Raw genomic sequence first — 21,663 nt, 5'->3', positions numbered from 1 at the left:
ATATCTTAACCACGCCCCCGCCCCACCCCCAACCACGCACCCCACCCCCCACCCCCCACCTCCCGAAATCGGAGGTCTCAAGGTTGGCAAGTATGGTCACAGGTAAGGATTGGAACCTTGATTATCCTTTTGTGCATGTTATCAGATCAAAGTCACTGGGGTATGTAAACTTTTGATCAAGGTCATTTGGGTACTTTCTTTTGTCATTTTGATTTAAAAAGAGTAAACACAGTTGTTTGCCAATAAATAGCTTCACACAACCATTAAGCATGAGTGGAAGAATATTCATACTCTCTGAAGAATGGCCAAGAAATCATAAATTCTCCCAGGGTATGTAAACATATGATAGAGTAGTCAGTGCGCAGCTTGTACAGCAAGGGATTGACTACCCAGTTAAAAGGACGAGTATACTCACTTGTGTTGCCAGATAAGAGTGTTGAGGACTGTAAATATATACAAGCAGTACACTCAATGATACTGTATGTGTGTGTACGTTCCAACCACGTCTGCTATAGTAGGGTTATTTCACTGGGTGGCAACGTGAGTCTCTTCTCTCGGGCCGACAACATGTTCTCCATGTGCATGGCAACCGCTCGACACAGCTCCAGGCCCTGGAAAACACAACAACACTATCAGTAAGGACACAACCTGCAGTTGTAGGTACCGTTACACACACACCTGCTCCAGTTGAAGCTGTGTGACGCGCTGGCTGAGCAGGTCTCCAATGGTGACCTCCACATATGGGTAACTGGAGCCTGAAGTGGGTCTCTGGGTGCGAGTTGACTGGACCTCTTTTAAAGGGAAACGCGTCATGGCCTCCTGAGCAGAGACAAAAAACGACGTGCATTAAAAACAGACATGATAGTAGTAGACTGTGTAAACCAGGCCTGGGCAATTATTTTAACTCGGGGGGTCAAATTTTGAGAAAACAATGTGTCTGGGGGCCGGTATATCTGACAAGAACTCACAATAATGTCTGATTGAATGCTAAAAAAGTTATGAGAGACTGTCTTAAAAAAAACAGAATGGAAATTAAAGTTTTTTTTACTGAACAAGACACCCAGAATGTACATGAAAATAAAGAATGTGGGATTTACAATATTTTTACTATGAAGGATAAAACACTGAATATTGACAACATATGAACGTCACCTCCCCTCTCCATCCACATATTTTACAATCAACAAAAATGCAACAAACACAGCGAAATATGAACGTGAAAGGTAAAAAAACCCCACTTACTATCTGATATATGTGATATATCACTAAGCTTTAGAACTTTGTTATAAAAATCTCCTTCCACGTCTGTCCCTGACACCCACATTTCAGGTTGACCGCTCTGGAAACACTCTGTGGAAACGCTCCCCACCCACAGTGCTTGGTGCCTCGTCTGAGCTGCTGTGACTTAGATTATCCATCCATCCATCCATCCATCCATCTTCTTCCGCTTATCCGAGTTCGGGTCGCGGGGGCAGCAGCCTAAGCAGGGAAGCCCAGACTTCCCTCTCCCCAGCCACTTCGTCCAGCTCCTCCCGGGGGATCCTGAGGCGTTCCCAGGCCAGCCGGGAGACATAGTCTTCCCAACGTGTCCTGGGTCTTCCCCGCGGCCTCCTACCGGTCGGACGTGCCCTAAGCACCTCCCTAGGGAGGCGATCGGGTGGCATCCTGACCAGATGCCCGAACCACCTCATCTGGCTCCTCTCGATGTGGAGGAGCAGCGGCTTTACTTTGAGCTCCCCCCGGATGGCAGAGCTTCTCACCCTATCTCTAAGGGAGAGACCCGCCACCCGGCGGAGGAAACTCATTTCGGCCGCTTGTACCCGTGATCTTGTCCTTTCGGTCATAACCCAAAGCTCATGACCATAGGTGAGGATGGGAACGTAGATCGACCAGTAAATTGAGAGCTTTGCCTTCCGGCTCAGCTCTTTCTTCACCACAACGGATCGATACAGCGTCCGCATTACTGAAGACGCCGCACCGATCCGCCTGTCGATCTCACGATCCACTCTTCCCCCACTTGTGAACAAGACTCCGAGGTACTTGAACTCCTCCACTTGGGGCAAGATCTCCTCCCCAACCCGGAGATGGCACTCCACCCTTTTCCGGGCGAGAACCATGGACTCGGACTTGGAGGTGCTGATTCTCATCCCAGTCGCTTCACACTCAGCTGCGAACCGATCCAGTGAGAGCTGAAGATCCTGGCCAGATGAAGCCATCAGGACCACATCATCTGCAAAAAGCAGAGACCTAATCCTGCAGCCACCAAACCAGATCCCCTCAACGCCTTGACTGCGCCTAGAAATTCTGTCCATAAAAGTTATGAACAGAATGGGTGACAAAGGGCAGCCTTGGCGGAGTCCAACCCTCACTGGAAACGTGTCCGACTTACTGCCGGCAATGCGGACCAAGCTCTGGCACTGATCATACAGCGAGCGGACTGCCACAATCAGACAGTCCGATACCCCATACTCTCTGAGCACTCCCCACAGGACTTCCCGAGGGACACGGTCGAATGCCTTCTCCAAGTCCACAAAACACATGTAGACTGGTTGGGCAAACTCCCATGCACCCTCAAGGACCCTGCCGAGAGTATAGAGCTGGTCCACAGTTCCACGACCAGGACGGAAACCACACTGTTCCTCCTGAATCCGAGGTTCGACTATCCGGCGTAGCCTCCTCTCCAGTACACCTGAATAGACCTTACCGGGAAGGCTGAGGAGTGTAGACTTACAGAAAAATAGAACATATATTTTTTCTACTAAATACTATTCTTAGTGAATGGGATATACCTGTATTGTGAAAGTAAATGAATTATTTTGGAACGTGGCCGCTTTTTGTCAAAATGTTTAAAAAAAAAACGTGAAAATAACATCGATTTTATTTTTAACACGACATCTTCCAGACACCATATGCAATTTTCTGGTGTTGTGTCCTTAACTTAATGAAAGGGTATGAACCATTCTGGACTCAACTGCCTAAATAAAAAATTAACCCCCAAAAATGACATAATATGTTTATTGTTAAAAAAAACAAAAACCTATAGTTCTGCTTGTTGAAAGTTTATTTTGCAAGGTGCAATGTGGGCCAATAGTTGACTAGTTGCACTACCATGCCCTCTTTTCAACAGCACATATTATTTCACCTTCTACTACCACTAAGTCTAATGTCAGCAAGGTGTTGAGCTTATCGTCTTCGCAGCAAGCAGGGGCCTTCTTAAGCAAACTGCTGGTCGACAAGGTCGGACCAACAAGCGTGAGGGCAGCTGTGATGGTGTGATGGTGTGATTGGCGGGGCAGCGGCGAACATGACGTGTCCGAGCCATCAAACGTGGCGCTGGGAAAGGACACAAAAGATGTCAGATCGTTTGGTTCTCTGACAAAGCTCCCTGTTGGAGATGTGGTCAAACTACCGAACACCCTCTATAGTTCTGAGGGGTACAGGACTTAAAGCCATGCATGGACCCTGAAGCTGTGGTCTTGCAAAGAGGCCAGGTCTCAGCACCTTGTGGGAGCACTGACAGGACGGCAATATTATAGCTGTAAACAAACTAAGAGACAAACTGAACAATCTCGGAGAAGAAGACCGTCTCATGAATTTCGTCTTCAGACCAGTTGACATGCAGTCAACACACAAAGGACCCCCCTCCAGTTCAGCGTATGTGCGGCAGAACAGGTTGATGTCGTTGGCGTAGTCCAGGTCGGTTAACAGGTCTCAGCACCTTGTGGGAGCACTGACTGACAGGACGGTAATAATATCGCGGCGTCTCAGCTGTAAACAAACTGAGACAAACTGAACGATCTCAGAGAAGAAGACCGACCGTCTCATGAATTTCGTCTTCAGACCAGTTGACATGCAGTCAACACACAAAGGACCCCCCTCCAGTTCAGCGTATGTGCGGCAGAACAGGTTGATGTCGTTGGCGTAGTCCAGGTCGGTTAACAGGTCTCAGCACCATGTGGGAGCACTGACTGACAGGACGGTAATATTATCGCGGCGTCTCAGCTGTAAACAAACTGAGACAAACTGAACGATCTCAGAGAAGAAGACCGTCTTATGAATTTCGTCTTCAGACCAGTTGACATGCAGTCAACACACAAAGGACCCCCCTCCAGTTCAGCGTATGTGCAGCAGAACGGGTTGATGTCGTTGGCGTAGTCCAGGTCGGTTAACAGGTCTCAGCACCATGTGGGAGCACTGACTGACAGGACGGTAATATTATCGTGGCGTCTCAGCTGTAAACAAACTGAGACAAACTGAACGATCTCAGAGAAGAAGACCGACCGTCTAATGAATTTCGTCTTCAGACCAGTTGACATGCAGTCAACACACAAAGGACCCCCCTCCAGTTCAGCGTATGTGCGGCAGAACAGGTTGATGTCGTTGGGTAGTCCAGGTCGGTTAACAGGTCTCAGCACCTTGTCGGAGCACTGACTGACAGGACGGCAATATTATCGCGGCATCTCAGCTGTAAACAAACTGAACGATCTCAGAGAAGAAGACCGACCGTCTCATGAATTTCGTCTTCAGACCAGTTGACATGCAGTCAACACACAAAGGACCCCCCACCAGTTCAGCAGAACAGGTTGATGTCGTTGGCGTAGTCCAGGTCGGTTAACAGGTCTCAGCACCATGTGGGAGCACTGACTGACAGGACGGTAATATTATCGCGGCGTCTCAGCTGTAAACAAACTGAGACAAACTGAACGATCTCAGAGAAGAAGACCGACCGTCTCATGAATTTCGTCTTCAGACCAGTTGACATGCAGTCAACACACAAAAGAACCCTCCAGTTCAGCGTATGTGCGGCAGAACAGGTTGATGTCGTTGGCGTAGTCCAGGTCGGTAAACAGGTCTCAGCACCTTGTCGGAGCACTGACTGACAGGACGGCAATATTATCGCGGCGTCTCAGCTGTATACAAACTGAACGATCTCAGAGAAGAAGACCGACCGTCTCATGAATTTCGTCTTCAGACCAGTTGACATGCAGTCAACACACAAAGGACCCCCTTCCAGTTCAGCGTATGTGCAGCAGAACAGGTTGATGTCGTTGGCGTAGTCCAGGTCGGTTAACAGGTCTCAGCACCTTGTCGGAGCACTGACTGACAGGACGGCAATATTATCGCGGCGTCTCAGCTGTATACAAACTGAACGATCTCAGAGAAGAAGACCGACCGTCTCATGAATTTCGTCTTCAGACCAGTTGACATGCAGTCAACACACAAAGGACCCCCTTCCAGTTCAGCGTATGTGCAGCAGAACAGGTTGATGTCGTTGGCGTAGTCCAGGTCGGTTAACAGGTCTCAGCACCTTGTCGGAGCACTGACTGATAGGACGGTAATATTATCGCGGCGTCTCAGCTGTAAACAAACTGAGACAAACTGAACGATCTCAGAGAAGAAGACCGTCCGTCTCATGAATTTCGTCTTCAGACCAGTTGACATGCAGTCAACACACAAAGGACCCCCTCCAGTTCAGCAGAACAGGTTGATGTCGTTGGCGTAGTCCAGGTCGGTTAACAGGTCTCAGCACCTTGTCGGAGCACTGACTGATAGGACGGTAATATTATCGCGGCGTCTCAGCTGTAAACAAACTGAGACAAACTGAACGATCTCAGAGAAGAAGACCGTCTCATGAATTTCGTCTTCAGACCAGTTGACATGCAGTCAACACACAAAGGACCCCCTCCAGTTCAGCAGAACAGGTTGATGTCGTTGGCGTAGTCCAGGTCGGTTAACAGGTCTCAGCACCTTGTCGGAGCACTGACTGATAGGACGGTAATATTATCGCGGCGTCTCAGCTGTAAACAAACTGAGACAAACTGAACGATCTCAGAGAAGAAGACCGACCGTCTCATGAATTTCGTCTTCAGACCAGTTGACATGCAGTCAACACACAAAGGACCCCCCTCCAGTTCAGCGTATGTGCAGCAGAACAGGTTGATGTCGTTGGCGTAGTCCAGGTCGGTTAACAGGTCTCAGCACCTTGTGGGAGCACTGACTGACAGGACGGTAATATCATCGCGGCGTCTCAGCTGTAAACAAACTGAGACAAACTGAACGATCTCAGAGAAGAAGACCGTCTCATGAATTTCTTCTTCAGACCAGTTGACATGCAGTCAACACACAAAGGACCTCCCTCCAGTTCAGCGTATGTGCAGCAGAACAGGTTGATGTCGTTGGCGTAGTCCAGGTCGGTTAACAGGTCTCAGCACCTTGTCGGAGCACTGACTGACAGGACGGTAATATTATCACGGCGTCTCAGCTGTAAACAAACTGAGACAAACTGAACGATCTCAGAGAAGAAGACCGACCGTCTCATGAATTTCGTCTTCAGACCAGTTGACATGCAGTCAACACACAAAGGACCCCCCTCCAGTTCAGCGTATGTGCGGCAGAACAGGTTGATGTCGTTGGCGTAGTCCAGGTCGGTTACAGTAGGTTGTGGTTACCGATCTTGAATCCAGGGAAGCAGGGGCACACGGTCATCAGATATTCAATGATACCCATTGTCTAGCCAGCCTGTAGCAGGGAAGTCGCCCTTTGTCACGACCCCCATAAAGCATTTGTACGCAAAAAATATTGAATATTTCCACCTTAATCTTTATGATTGAGGAGTTACAAAAGTGCTTTGAAAGTACAGACCTTTTTAAGACAGTTTGAACCCTGCAGCACAATGCTCCTGTGGCCTGCGTATCAATTGTCCTTGGTGTAGGTCTGGTCCTAAGACTGTTGTTTTAGGATTCTGTCCAAAGAAATCATGTTATTGTTGCAAGAAACCATTTTGCCAACGTTTTGGTTTCAAGTTTGGGTCAGTCTTGTAGACTGGATGAATAATGCCTATCAAAAAGGGAATAAAATCCAGCACCTTCTCCTGTGCTTCCCTTCTGTTGAAGCAGACTCTTTTTGTCCAAGTTCTGAAGTGGGTGCATCTGCGCCACTGCTGCTCTCCTCACTTGATAAGATTTGTTCAGTGATTTCTCCACTCTGTATGATCTGGGAAGCAACAGTCTTCCCATCCATGTTCTGTATGTCCTGCAGCTTGTCATAGAGACCAATGCATGTTTGTACAGCATGGAGCTTCTCTTCCGTCTCTGGTTCCTCCATGGAAAGAATGCTACCGGCGTGATTTAGTAGATGTTCTTTCATTTTATGCATCTTCAAAAAGAGCTTGTCCTTCTGAGCCTGGAGGTCCTGAATGACCCTGTCCGCGTTCTCAGCACTCTCTTTCTCCTTTATCTGACTCTCATGCAGCTGGAGTCTGAGGTCGTTGATTATCTTCCAACTGGCAAGCAGATTACTATCACTGAGTTGCTCCTTCTCTTCAGACGCCTTCAGTTTTTGGCGAAGAGGAACAATCTCCGTCCACATCTGAGTCAAGTTTATGTCATGCTTTCTCTTTCCTTGAAGGTATTCTAGGACCGCGACTTGGACGTTGATTTGGCTTTTTAGTCTTTCTCTTTCCTTTGGCTCACACAGCAGGAGACGCGTCTTGTTGCAATCAAGGTCTTTGGTGATACTGCACAGGAAGCTGTCAATGTAGGTCGACCAATGAGTATCGATGTTACCCATGTTGCTCCTTCTCAGGTGGTGTGCGGTGCGAGCCTCCATGTATGTTCGGAACTGGAAAAAGCTGCATTTTTCTGTCACTAAAGCATCAGACAGTCAGTCATGACATCATCAAAGGCGTCAGTTGGTGATGTTATTCAAATTGAAAAGCAGGAAGGGGTGTGGGTGGAGCTTAATATTTGCTCCCTGCCCTAGTCCATCCATCTTCTTCCGCTTATCCGAGGTCGGGTCGCGGGGGCAGCAGCTTAAGCAGGGAAGCCCAGACTTCCCTCTCCCCAGCCACTTCGTCCAGCTCTTCCTGTGGGACCCCGAGGCGTTCCCAGGCCAGCCGGGAGACATAGTCTTCCCAACGTGTCCTGGGTCTTCCCCGCGGCCTCCTCCCTGCCATAGTAATCTGTCATATTTAGTGGTCTGCATGTCCATCAAAAGTGTACATACACTTGTAAAGAACATCATGTCATGGCTGTCTTGAGTTTCCAATCATTTCTACAACTCTTATTTTTTTGTGATAGAGTGACCAGTCCGTAAAGCTAGATTCATCGGGCTCATCTCGGATGGCGATGAGTCCGCCTACAGGAGAGAGGTGGACCGGCTGGCGTCCTGGTGCAGAATCAACAACCTGGAGCTGAACGCCCAGAAAACAGTGGAGATGATCATGGACTTCAGGAAAGTCACAGCCCCACCATCCTCCCTCACCCTGATGGACTCTCCCACCCCCGTCTCCATCGTGGACTCCTTCCGTTTCTTGGGCACCACCATCACCCAGGACCTCAAGTGGGAGCCGACCATCAGCTCCCTCATCAAGAATGCCCAGCAGAGGATGCACTTCCTCTTAAGGTGCCGACCGAGATGCTGGTGCAGTTCTACTCGGCCATCATCGAGTCCATCCTCACCTCCTCCATCACCGTGTGGTTCCCCGGCGCCACAGTCCGGGATAAGCATCTATTGCAGCATATCGTACAAGCTGCTGAGAAGGTTATTGGCTGCAAGCTCCCATCCCTTCAGGATCTGTTCTCCTCCAGGACCAGGAGGCGTGTGGGTCGGATAACAAATGACTCTTCTCACCCTGGACACAAAATATTCTCCTCTCTCCCCTCAGGCAGGAGACTACAGTCCATTCAGACCCACACCTCCCGCCACCTGAACAGTTTTTCCCCCTCGAACATCAGACACATGAACAATAACAAGATCTGATAGTTCAGTTACAGCTCATTTGAATACCTATTCTGTGTTATATGTTGCACCATTGCACCAAGTAAAATTCTTAGTTTGTGAACCCGTTCTCAAACATGGCAATAAAAACTATTCTGATTCTGATTGGAGCACATACTTGTTGGTCACAAAAACATGCATGAAGTTTGCTTCTTTTATGAATTTATTATGGGTCTACTGAAAATGTGAGGGTCAAAAGTATACATACAGCAATGTTAATATTTGCTTACATGTCCCTTGGCAAGTTTACCTGCAATAAGGCGCTTTTGGTAGCCATCCACAAGCTTCTGCCTGAATTTTTGACCACAAAATTGGTGCAGTTCAGTAAATGTGTTGCTTTTCTGACACGGACGTGTTTCTTCAGCATTGTCCACACGTTTAAGTCAGGACTTTGGGAAGGCCATTCTAAAACCTTCATTCTAGCCTGATTTAGCCATTCCTTAACTACTTTTGACCTGTGTTGTAAATAAACATTTACAAAATATTGTCTAAATAACTCATTTTATCTAATAGAGAAATATTTTTATTTATTTCAAAAATTTAGTGGGTTCGGCTTATATACTTTATATATATATATATATATATACTTTATACACTTTATAGTTTGGAAAATACGGTAGTTTTTGTTTTGTTCAGGCATGACTTTACTCCTACTTTTGAGCACCTTTCTCCTCACATGTTCTTGGTTGTGTTTACATTGCAGCGTCCTCTGCTAATCTTTTGTTGCATACTGCTCTTATTGTGTCTCTGGTATTGTTGTTTTGTGCATATCTGAATACTAGGGCTGGGCGATATGGAGAAAAGGCGCTTTTGGTAGCCATCCACAAGCTTCTGCTTGAATTTTTGACCACTCCTCTTGACAAAATTGGTGCAGTTCAGCTAAATGTGTTGGTTTTCTGACACGGACTTGTTTCTTCAGCATTGTCCACACGTTTAAGTCAGGACTTTGGGAAGGCCATTCTAAAACCTTCATTCTAGCCTGATTTAGCCATTCCTTTACCACTTTTGACGTGTGTTTGGGGTCATTGTCCTGTTGGAACACCCAACTGCGCCCAAGACCCAACCTCCGGGCTGATGATTTTAAGTTGTTTTTTAGGTAATCCTCCTTTTTCATTGTCCCATTTACTCTCTGTACAGCACCAGTTCCATTGGCAGCAAAACAGGCCCAGAGCATAATACTACCAAGTTGCTGGCACGGCTGCTCTACCAATCAAGCCACGCCACCCAAAATCACAATATGGGTTTTACTTGTATAGCACTATGACCTCTGTTAACAGTAGTGATGGGTAAACGGCGCCTCAGTGACTACTTTATTTTTCGGATTATAAGTCGCAATTTTTTTCATAGTTTGGCCGGGGGTGCGACTTATACTCAGGAGCGACTTATGTGTGAAATGATTAACACATTAGCTTAAAATATCAAATAATATTATTTATCTCATTCACGTAAGAGACTAGACCAGGGGTCGGCAACCTTTACCAGTCAAAGAGCCATTTTCACCAATTTCACAAATTATAGAAAACAATGGGAGCCGCAAATTTTTTTTGAAATTTTATATGAAATAACACTGCATACAAAGTTTTTTTTTTTTGCTTTGTGCTATGTATAACCAGGGGTCTCAGACACACTGCCCACACCATTATGTGGAATTTGAAAGCTGGTGCGGTTTATATGAATGGCGCTTGTCAGCGTCATGCGTGCCGTGATGGTACAGCATATAGCACCCACTACAGTCAGCGTGCTTGATCAGCCACACGATGTATGGGGCTTCCGCTTGCCCACGTAGGCAACAGCAAGGCATACTTGGTCAACAACCACACAGGTCTTACTGACGGTGGAAGTATTAAAAAAAAAAATACTTTAACACTCTTACTAATAATGCGCCACACTGTGAACCCACACCAAACAAGAATGACAAACAAATTTCGGGAGAACATCTGCACCGTAACACAACATAAACACAACAGGACAAATACCCAGAATCCCATGCAGCCGTAACTCTTCCGGGAAACATTATACTTATTATAGCCGTAAGGGTGAAAATCGGTGAATATTAATCCTGGGAGTTTACTGCGAGAGGCACTGAAATCCGGAAGTCTCACGAGAAAATTGGGGGGTTCAGCAAGTAAGCTGCTGAGCCGCATCAGAGTGATCAAAGAGCCGCATGCGGCTCCGGAGCCGCGGCTTGCCGACCCCTGGTCTAGACGTATAAGATTTCATGGGATTTAGCGATTAGGAGTGACAGATTGTTTGGTAAACGTATAGCATGTTCTATATGTTATAGTTATTTGAATGACTCTTACCATAATATGTCACGTTAACATACCAGTTGGTTATTTATGCCTCATATAACGTACACTTATTCAGCCTGTTGTTCACTATTCTTGATTTATTTTAAATTGCCTTTCAAATGTCTATTCTTGCTGTTGGCTTTTATCAAATACATTTCCCCAAAAAATGCGACTTATACTCCAGTGCGACTTATATATTTTTTTCCTTCTTTATTATGCATTTTTGGCCGGTGCGACTTATACTCCGAAAAATATGGTATTTGGCACGTATTGGTGTTTTATAACGGTCACCCGCCATCTAGTGACGCTGTCATGACCTGTCACATCACATCATGCCTTGTATTGACTTTGTTGGCGTTTTCCTACGTGTCTTAGTTCCGGTTTAGCGCTCTTATTTTGGTGGTTCTTCCTGTTTTGTTTGTGTGTTCCTGCAAGCGGCTTTACTCCCACCCTTGAACATCTCCTCGGAGCTGTTTTCATTTTGTAATTAGGACTATTATAAAATGCTGCGAGCCTTTGTCGGGACTTTCTCATGTATGTTGATACATTGTCGACGCTACTCCTGCTGCACATTTTTCACCCGTGAGTTTTTGCTGTTTTCCAGCATTTCGTTTTGTTTATACCCTGATCAGTTTAGTTTAGTTTTGCATAGCCTTTCTTTGTTTTTTGTTTATTTGAGCAATGAAATACCTTTTACCTGCACGTTGTCTCTTCTGCTTTCTGCTGTTTTCATTTTGTAATTACGGCTATTTAAGTTGAGCCTTTGTCAGGACTTTCTCATGTATGTTGATACATTGTGGATGCTATTCCTGCTGCACATTATTCACCCGTGAGTTTTTGCTGTTTTCCAGCATTCCGTTTTGTTTATACCCTGATCAGTTTGGTTTAGTTTTGCATAGCCTTCCTTAGTTTTTTGTTTATTTGAGCAATGAAATACCTTTTACCTGCAAGTTGTCTCTTCGGCTTTCTGCATCTTGGGAGCAAGCTCAATTATGAGCGTCACAGGCGCTTTACATTTAAACAACATAACAGCTGTATCCGTCACATGTTTGTTAGAAGCGAAACCGTATCACTTCTTGTGCTTCATAGAGCAGCGATGCTTCAGTATTGTTTGGCCCATCACTACTTAACACAATAATATAACTGTTAACATCTAAACATACTTTATTGTTAAATCACGTATTTAAATATCTCTTATCAGACTGTACAACTCCTCTCTGGGAGGAAGGGGGGTTAGTAGGATGACTGGGGATGCAAAACAATAATTATTATTTATTTATACCATTATTTACTTTTTAAATTTGATTTCAATTATGTACACTGCTGCTGGAATTTTAATTTTCCTGAAGGAATCAAAGTACTATCTATCTATCTATTGTCGGAGGCAGATATTTACATATATCCGAATTTAAGTTGTACTTCTTTTATTTCATAGTCATATTTGAAAACAGCTCGTGTTTTCCATTTCTTCTCTTGCTGCTTTGTCTGCAAGTAAACTGTGTGTGTTAACCTTGAGGCTTTGGAATGTGTTATGACTAGCATGTATTTTGGCTACAGAGAGGGGAGAAGAGAGAGAGTTTTTTGGGATCGGGGAGGAGAGACCATTTTTTGGCGGCACGATAGAATGTTCTATGCTGGACTGGTCTAAAAAAAAAGTATATTTGCAAAGCTTTGAAAATATACAACAAAATACCTATTCTGTCTCTGGTGGTTTTTTTAACTCAGCTTTAAGTGTCGTAAAGAGCTTGGGAGCGACTTGTATCCATCCATCCATCCATCCATCCATCTATCTATCTATCTAAAGGATTTCTGACCAATATTTTCCACAAGGATCCAATGACCATGCAAGAAAATAGCTGCACTCTTTTCAGTGGATTCTTCACACTGGCTGGACTTTTTGCTTGCTTTTGTGTAGTTGTGTGTTTGTGGCATACGTGAGTGTCTTTGTTGAGAAAGTGGAGTCCATTAAGATTCACCGCCAGGATGCACGGGGCCTTGATGGAGGCTGAGCTGGAGCTCTGGATGTAGAAGAAGGAGGATCCAAACATGGGAAAAGCACTGACCAGACCTTGGAGAAACAGATAATGGCTTACTATACAGATTTAAGCTCCATGTGACAAATCAATATTAAGACAGCAGGTCTTACCTAGGAACTGTGCTCGAGACTGGTGTGGGTTAAGTGGCTGCACCTGTTGCATATGTGGAGTTGCCATATTGAGCCACTGCTGAGGATTCTGTTTGCTGTAAAACTGTGGAGGGACACACTCCTGCAACTCACGTCTGAACAAACACACACACACACACACACACACACACACACACACAAGCTATATTATAGAAGCATATGCATTTTTTATTATTATGCATGAAGCAAATGAAGAAGGTTCCAACGTACGAGAGCCAGTACAAGGACACTGTCACATATATTTTTTGTTGTCATTGTGTGAATGCTCCAAAGCATTCACACATGGTTTTCTACACCAAAATTCATCTATTTGTTCTTATTATTATTATTATTTTTCTCCAGATTTTGGAGCGCTCTACCTTCCACATTTTTCACCCGCTTCAAACCGTTCCAACTTCAAACTGTTTAGCCTATTCAGGAATCGCGGGCTTTCCCTTGACAAATTCCAAAAATTCCCAAATTCCCCGTAATTCCAACTTTTCCGGTACCTGTCCGCTGCGACAGGCCAAGCGGTGTGCGGCTTCAGCGGTCGCAGAGGCAAAAACTCGGACATGGGAGGAGTTCGGTGAGGCCATGGAAAACGACTTCCGGACGGCTTCAAAGCAATTCTGGACCACCATCCGCCGCCTCAGGAAGGGGAAGCAGTGCACTATCAACACCGTGTATGGTGAGGATGGTGTTCTGCTGACCTCGACTGCGGATGTTGTGGATCGGTGGAGGGAATACTTCCAAGACCTCCTCAATCCCACCAACACGTCTTCCTATGAGGAAGCAGTGCCTGGGGAGTCTGTGGTGGGCTCTCCTATTTCTGGGGCTGAGGTTGCTGAGGTAGTTAAAAAGCTCCTCGGTGGCAAGGCCCCGGGGGTGGATGAGATCCGCCCGGAGTTCCTTAAGGCTCTGGATGCTGTGGGGCTGTCTTGGTCAACAAGTCTCTGCAGCATCGCGTGGACATCGGGGTCGGTACCACTGGATTGGCAGACCGGGGTGGTGGTTCCTCTCTTTAAGAAAGGGAACCGGAGGGTGTGTTCTAACTATCGTGGGATCACACTCCTCAGCCTTCCCGGTAAGGTCTATTCAGGTGTACTGGAGAGGAGGCTACGCCGGATAGTCGAACCTCGGATTCAGGAGGAACAGTGTGGTTTTCGTCCTGGTCGTGGAACTGTGGACCAGCTCTATACTCTCGGCAGGGTCCTTGAGGGTGCATGGGAGTTTGCCCAACCAGTCTACATGTGTTTTGTGGACTTGGAGAAGGCATTCGACCGTGTCCCTCGGGAAGTCCTGTGGGGAGTGCTCAGAGAGTATGGGGTATCGGACTGTCTGATTGTGGCAGTCCGCTCCCTGTATGATCAGTGCCAGAGCTTGGTCCGCATTGCCGGCAGTAAGTCGGACACGTTTCCAGTGAGGGTTGGACTCCGCCAAGGCTGCCCTTTGTCACCCATTCTGTTCATAACTTTTATGGACAGAATTTCTAGGCGCAGTCAAGGCGTTGAGGGGATCTGGTTTGGTGGCTGCAGGATTAGGTCTCTGCTTTTTGCAGATGATGTGGTCCTGATGGCTTCATCTGGCTAGGATCTTCAGCTCTCACTGGATCGGTTCGCAGCCGAGTGTGAAGCGACTGGGATGAGAATCAGCACCTCCAAGTCCGAGTCCATGGTTCTCGCCCGGAAAAGGGTGGAGTGCCATCTCCGGGTTGGGGAGGAGACCCTGCCCCAAGTGGAAGAGTTCAAGTACCTCGGAGTCTTGTTCACGAGTGAGGGAAGAGTGGATCGTGAGATTGACAGGCGGATCGGTGCGGCGTCTTCAGTAATGCGGACGTTGTATCAATCCGTTGTGGTGAAGAAGGAGCTGAGCCGGAAGGCAAAGCTCTCAATTTACCGGTCGATCTACGTTCCCATCCTCACCTATGGTCATGAGCTTTGGGTTATGACCGAAAGGACAAGATCACGGGTACAAGCGGCTGAAATGAGTTTCCTCCGCCGGGTGGCGGGGCTCTCCCTTAGGGATAGGGTGAGAAGCTCTGCCATTCGGGGGGAGCTCAAAGTAAAGCCGCTGCTCCTCCACATGGAGAGGAGCCAGATGAGGTGGTTCGGGCATCTGGTCAGGATGCCACCCGAACGCCTCCCTAGGGAGGTGTTTAGGGCACGTCCGACCGGTAGGAGGCCGCGGGGAAGACCCAGGACACGTTGGGAAGACTATGTCTCCCGGCTGGCCTGGGAACGCCTCGGGGTCCCACAGGAAGAGCTGGACGAAGTGGCTGGGGAGAGGGAAGTCTGGGCTTCCCTGCTTAGGCTGCGGCCCCTGCGACCTCGGATACTCAGTGGCCTAGTGGTTAGAGTGTCCGTCCTGAGATCGGTAGGTTGGGAGTTCAAATCCCGGCCGAGTCATACCAAAGACTATAAAAATGGGACCCATTACCTCCCTGCTTGGCACTCAGCATCAAGGGTTGGAATTGGGGGTTAAATCACCAAAATGATTCCCGGGCGCAGCCACCGCTGCTGCCCACTGCTCCCCTCACCTCCCAGGGGGTGATCAAGGGTGATGGGTCAAATGCAGAGAATAATTTCGCCACACCTAGTGTGTGTGTGACTATCATTGGTACTTTAACTTTAACTTTATAAGCGGAAGAAGATGGATGGATGGCCATTTTTCAAACTTCGACCATATCCACATTTTTTTCAACCAATTCAAACCATTCCACCTTCAACCTATTCCATGATTCTGGAAATTCAAACTTCCTTTTTTCCAAGTTCAAAAAAATTACAGAATTTTCCAGAATTCCTTGTTTTCCAAAGCCCTATTTCCAGCCTTTTTTCTGGCGACTACTCCTTCCACATTTTTCAACGCATTTCAACCGTTCCATCGTCAAAACATTCCTCTTAATCAGGACAAAAAACTAAGTTGTTTTTTGAACTGGAAAAATTCCCGGTTTTCCCAAAATTCCAGGAATTTTGTAATACTATTTCTCAATTACACATGGTACTATTTCAACATTTCTCAACTGATTTTAAAAATGTCAACACCAACAATTTCAACTCATTCTGACCATTCAAGTTTTTTACCATTTTCAAGAAAATTCCCGCTTTTCCATTATTTTTTTAAAAATTCCTATTAAGATCAATGGGACATTCTTCAAAGTTCCAAAATTTCCACATTTTTCATCTGATTCAAACCCGTTCCAACTTGAAAATATTCAGCCTGTTCAGGAATTGTGTGCTCTACTTCAACAATTCTAAACAAAAAAATTCCCGGATTTCCCATAATTTCTTTTTATTTTTGCATTTTCCCCATTCAAAATTAATTGGCCATTTTTCAAACTTACACAATCCCCACATTCTTCGACCCATTCGAACCATTCCACCTTCAACACATTCTGGAAATTCAATCTACCTTTTTTCCATGTTCAAAAAAATTCCAGATTTTCCCGAAATTCCCTAAAACCATTTACTACTCAACATTTCTTGACGGATTTAAACAATGCTAACACCAACCAATTCAGCTCATTTGGGACATTCATGCTCCTAATCATTTTCAAAAAATCCTGCTTTTCCCAAAATTCCTAAATTTCCAGGAAGTTCCCATTGAAATGAATGGGACATTTTTCCAAGATGCACAATCCCCACATTTTTCAACCTATTCAAACCATTCCAACATTAACACATTCCACTCATCCTGGACATTCAAACTAACACTTTCCAAAGTTCCAAACCAAATTCTGGTTTTCCTGGAAATTCAAACCATTCCAACAAAAACTATTCTTACATTCATACTACATTCTATATTCAGCCTGTTCAGGAATTGTGTGCTCTACTTCAACAATTCTAAACAAAAAAATTCCCGGATTTCCCATAATTTATTTTTATTTTTGCATTTTCCCCATTCAAAATTAATTGGCCATTTTTCAAACTTACACAATCCCCACATTCTTCGACCCATTCAAACCATTCCACCTTCAACACATTCTGGAAATTCAAACTACCTTTTTTCCATGTTCAAAAAAATTCCAGATTTTCCCGGAATTTCCTAAAACCATTTACTACTCAACATTTCTTGACAGATTTAAACAATGCTAACACCAACCAATTCAGCTCATTTGGGACATCCATGCTCCTAATCATTTTCAAAAAATCCTGCTTTTCCCAAAATTCCCAAATTTCCAGGAAGTTCTCATTGAAATGAATGGGACATTTTTCCAAGATGAAAAAATTCCCACATTTTTCAACCTATTCAAACCATTCCAACATTAACACATTCCACTCATCCTGGACATTCAAACTAACACTTTCCAAAGTTCCAAACCAAATTCTGGTTTTCCTGGAAATTCAAACCATTCCAACAATAAAACTATTCTTACATCCATACTACATTCTATATTCAGCCTGTTCAGGAATTGTGTGCTCTACTTCAACAATTCTAAACAAAAAAATTCCCGGATTTCCCATAATTTATTTTTATTTTTGCATTTTCCCCATTCAAAATGAATTGGCCATTTTTCAAACTTACACAATCCCCACATTCTTCGACCCATTCAAACCATTCCACCTTCAACACATTCTGGAAATTCAAACTACCTTTTTTCCATGTTCAAAAAAATTCCAGATTTTCCCGGAATTCCCTAAAACCATTTACTACTCAACATTTCTTGACGGATTTAAACAATGCTAACACCAACCAATTCAGCTCATTTGGGACATTAATGCTCCTAATCATTTTCAAAAAATCCTGCTTTTCCCAAAATTCCCAAATTTTCAGGAAGTTCTCATTGAAATGAATGGGACATTTTTCCAAGATGAAAAAATTCCCACATTTTTCAACCTATTCAAACCATTCCAACATTAACACATTCCACTCATCCTGGACATTCAAACTAACACTTTCCAAAGTTCCAAACCAAATTCTGGTTTTCCTGGAAATTCAAACCATTCCAACAATAAAACTATTCTTACATCCATACTACATTCTATATTCAGCCTGTTCAGGAATTGTGTGCTCTACTTCAACAATTCTAAACAAAAAAATTCCCGGATTTCCCATAATTTATTTTTATTTTTGCATTTTCCCCATTCAAAATGAATTGGCCATTTTTCAAACTTACACAATCCCCACATTCTTCGACCCATTCAAACCATTCCACCTTCAACACATTCTGGAAATTCAAACTACCTTTTTTCCATGTTCAAAAAAATTCCAGATTTTCCCGGAATTCCCTAAAACCATTTACTACTCAACATTTCTTGACGGATTTAAACAATGCTAACACCAACCAATTCAGCTCATTTGGGACATTAATGCTCCTAATCATTTTCAAAAAATCCTGCTTTTCCCAAAATTCCCAAATTTTCAGGAAGTTCTCATTGAAATGAATGGGACATTTTTCCAAGATGAAAAAATTCCCACATTTTTCAACCTATTCAAACCATTCCAACATTAACACATTCCACTCATCCTGGACATTCAAACTAACACTTTCCAAAGTTCTAAACCAAATTCTGGTTTTCCTGGAAATTCAAACCATTCCAACAATAAAACTATTCTTACATTCATACTACATTCTATATTCAGCCTGTTCAGGAATTGTGTGCTCTACTTCAACAATTCTAAACAAAAAAATTCCCGGATTTCCCATAATTTCTTGTTATTTTTGCATTTTCCCCATTCAAAATTAATTGGCCATTTTTCAAACTTACACAATCCCCACATTCTTCGACCCATTCAAACCATTCCACCTTCAACACATTCTGGAAATTCAAACTACCTTTTTTCCATGTTCAAAAAAATTCCAGATTTTCCCGAAATTCCCTAATACCATTTACTACTCAACATTTCTTGACGGATTTAAACAATGCTAACACCAACCAATTCAGCTCATTTGGGACATTAATGCTCCTAATCATTTTCAAAAAATCCTGCTTTTCCCAAAATTCCCAAATTTTCAGGAAGTTCTCATTGAAATGAATGGGACATTTTTCCAAGATGAAAAAATTCCCACATTTTTCAACCTATTCAAACCATTCCAACATTAACACATTCCACTCATCCTGGACATTCAAACTAACACTTTCCAAAGTTCTAAACCAAATTCTGGTTTTCCTGGAAATTCAAACCATTCCAACAATAAAACTATTCTTACATTCATACTACATTCTATATTCAGCCTGTTCAGGAATTGTGTGCTCTACTTCAACAATTCTAAACAAAAAAATTCCAAATTCTGGTTTTCCTGGAAATTCAAACCATTCCAACAAACTATTCTTACATTCATACTACATTCTGTCAGCATTTCACTTCAACTTCAGCATTGGAGCATTCACACGCAATTCCTTCAGGAATTGCCTCTTCTAGTTACCGTATTTTTCGGAGTATAAGTCGCATTTTTTGGGGAAATGTATTTGATAAAAGCCAACACCAAGAATAGACATTTGAAAGGCAATTTAAAATAGATAAAGAATAGTGAACAACAGGCTGAATAAGTGTACGTCAGGGGTGCTCACACTTTTTCTGCAGGCGAGCTACTTTTCAATTGATCAAGTCGTGGGGATCTACCTCATTCATATATATCATTTATATTTACTTATTTATGAAATATATGTTTCGTTAACAAGTTAAAGGTGTTTAATGATAATACAAGCATGTTTAACACATATAGTTAATATTGTTAAATTAAAGGTGTTTAATGATAATACAAGAATGTTTAACACATAGTTAATATTGTTAACAAGTTAAAGGTGTTTAAAGATAATACAAGCATGTTTAACACATATAGTTAATATTGGTAATAAGTTAAAGGTGTTTAAAGATAATACAAGCATGTTTAACACATATAGTTAATATTGGTAATAAGTTAAAGGTGTTTAAAGATAATACAAGCATGTTTAACACATATAGTTAATATTGTTAATAAGTTAAAGGTGTTTAAAGATAATACAAGCATGTTTAACACATATAGTTAATATTGTTAATAAGTTAAAGGTGTTTAAAGATAATACAAGCATGTTTAACACATATAGTTAATATTGGTAATAAGTTAAAGGTGTTTAAAGATAATACAAGCATGTTTAACACATATAGTTAATATTGTTAATAAGTTAAAGGTGTTTAAAGATAATACAAGCATGTTTAACACATATAGTTAATATTGTTAATAAGTCAAAAGTGTTTAGAGATAATACAAGCATGTTTAACACATATAGATTCCTTTCTTTCATGAAGACAAGAATATAAGTTGGTGTATTACCTGATTCTGATGACTTGCATTGATTGGAATCAGACAGTGGTGCTGATAACGTCCGCATTTTCGAATGGAGGAGAAAAAAAGTCCTCCTTTCTGTCCAATACCACATGAAAGTGGTTGGTTTTTGGCATTTTATTTATCCAGCTTCCGTACTCCTTTGTATACACTTTACAAGAAATACATTGTCGGCAAACTCCGTAGCTTGCTAGCTTGTGCACGCCAGCTTTCTGAGACTCTTATTTTGTTAGCGCAACTGTGCAGTCGGTCTTTGGAGTTTTGACGACAGGTACGGCGCCAGAGTCTGTTGAAATAAAGTGTTTCTCGCCTTCCAGTCGGTAATTTTAATGAGCTGGCAGCAGCCAGCGTCATCTCAGAAGACCCTCGGGTGCCGTGAATGTCAATCAAGTGACGAAAGTGACGTCATAGTGAAGATTTATGATCGCTCATTGTTAGGACTATTTTTTTAATACCTGGCTGGCGATCGACTGACACACCCTCCGAGATCGACTGGTAGCTCGCGATCGACGTAATGAGCACCCCTGGTGTACGTTATACGAGGCATAAATAACCAACTGGTATGTTAACGTAACATATTATGGTAAGAGTCATTCAAATAACTATAACATATAGAACATGCTATACATTTACCAAACAATCTGTCACTCCTAATCGCTAAATCCCATGAAATCTTATACGTCTAGTCTCTTACGTGAATGAGATCAATAATATTATCGCGTGGACATCGGGGGCGGTACCTCTGGATTGGCAGACCGGGGTGGTGGTTCCTCTCTTTAAGAAGGGGAACCGGAGGGTGTGTTCTAACTATCGTGGGATCACACTCCTCAGCCTTCCCGGTAAGGTCTATTCAGGTGTACTGGAGAGGAGGCTACGCCGGATAGTCCAACCTCGGATTCAGGAGGAACAGTGTGGTTTTCGTCCTGGTCGTGGAACTGTGGACCAGCTCTATACTCTCGGCAGGGTCCTTGAGGGTGCATGGGAGTTTGCCCAACCAGTCTACATGTGTTTTGTGGACTTGGAGAAAGCATTCGACCGTGTCCCTCGGGAAGTCCTGTGGGGTGTGCTCAGAGAGTATGGGGTATCGGACTGTCTGATTGTGGCAGTCCGCTCCCTGTATGATCAGTGCCAGAGCTTGGTCCGCATTGCCGGCAGTAAGTCGGACA

The 21,663-nt window shown here is 43.8% G+C and overlaps 1 protein-coding gene across 1 annotated transcript in view; it reads right to left on the bottom strand.

Annotated features, from left to right (window-relative positions):
* Window positions 1-376: 376 nt before the first annotated feature.
* The window catches only part of myo15aa (myosin XVAa), a 169,160-nt gene continuing 147,873 nt past the window's right edge, over window positions 377-21,663 (bottom strand). Inside the window, 4 exon segments of the mRNA XM_072915931.1 lie at window positions 377-611; window positions 679-819; window positions 13,004-13,137; window positions 13,216-13,349. Of these exon segments, the coding sequence (XP_072772032.1) occupies window positions 510-611; window positions 679-819; window positions 13,004-13,137; window positions 13,216-13,349 (511 nt within the window). The 3' untranslated portion in view covers window positions 377-509.

Source organism: Nerophis lumbriciformis, linkage group LG24 (genome assembly GCF_033978685.3).
Source record: "Nerophis lumbriciformis linkage group LG24, RoL_Nlum_v2.1, whole genome shotgun sequence".
Lineage (NCBI taxonomy): Eukaryota > Metazoa > Chordata > Actinopteri > Syngnathiformes > Syngnathidae > Nerophis > Nerophis lumbriciformis.
Note: the sequence above shows the minus strand (reverse complement) of the source record. Positions and strands in the feature narration are given on the sequence as shown.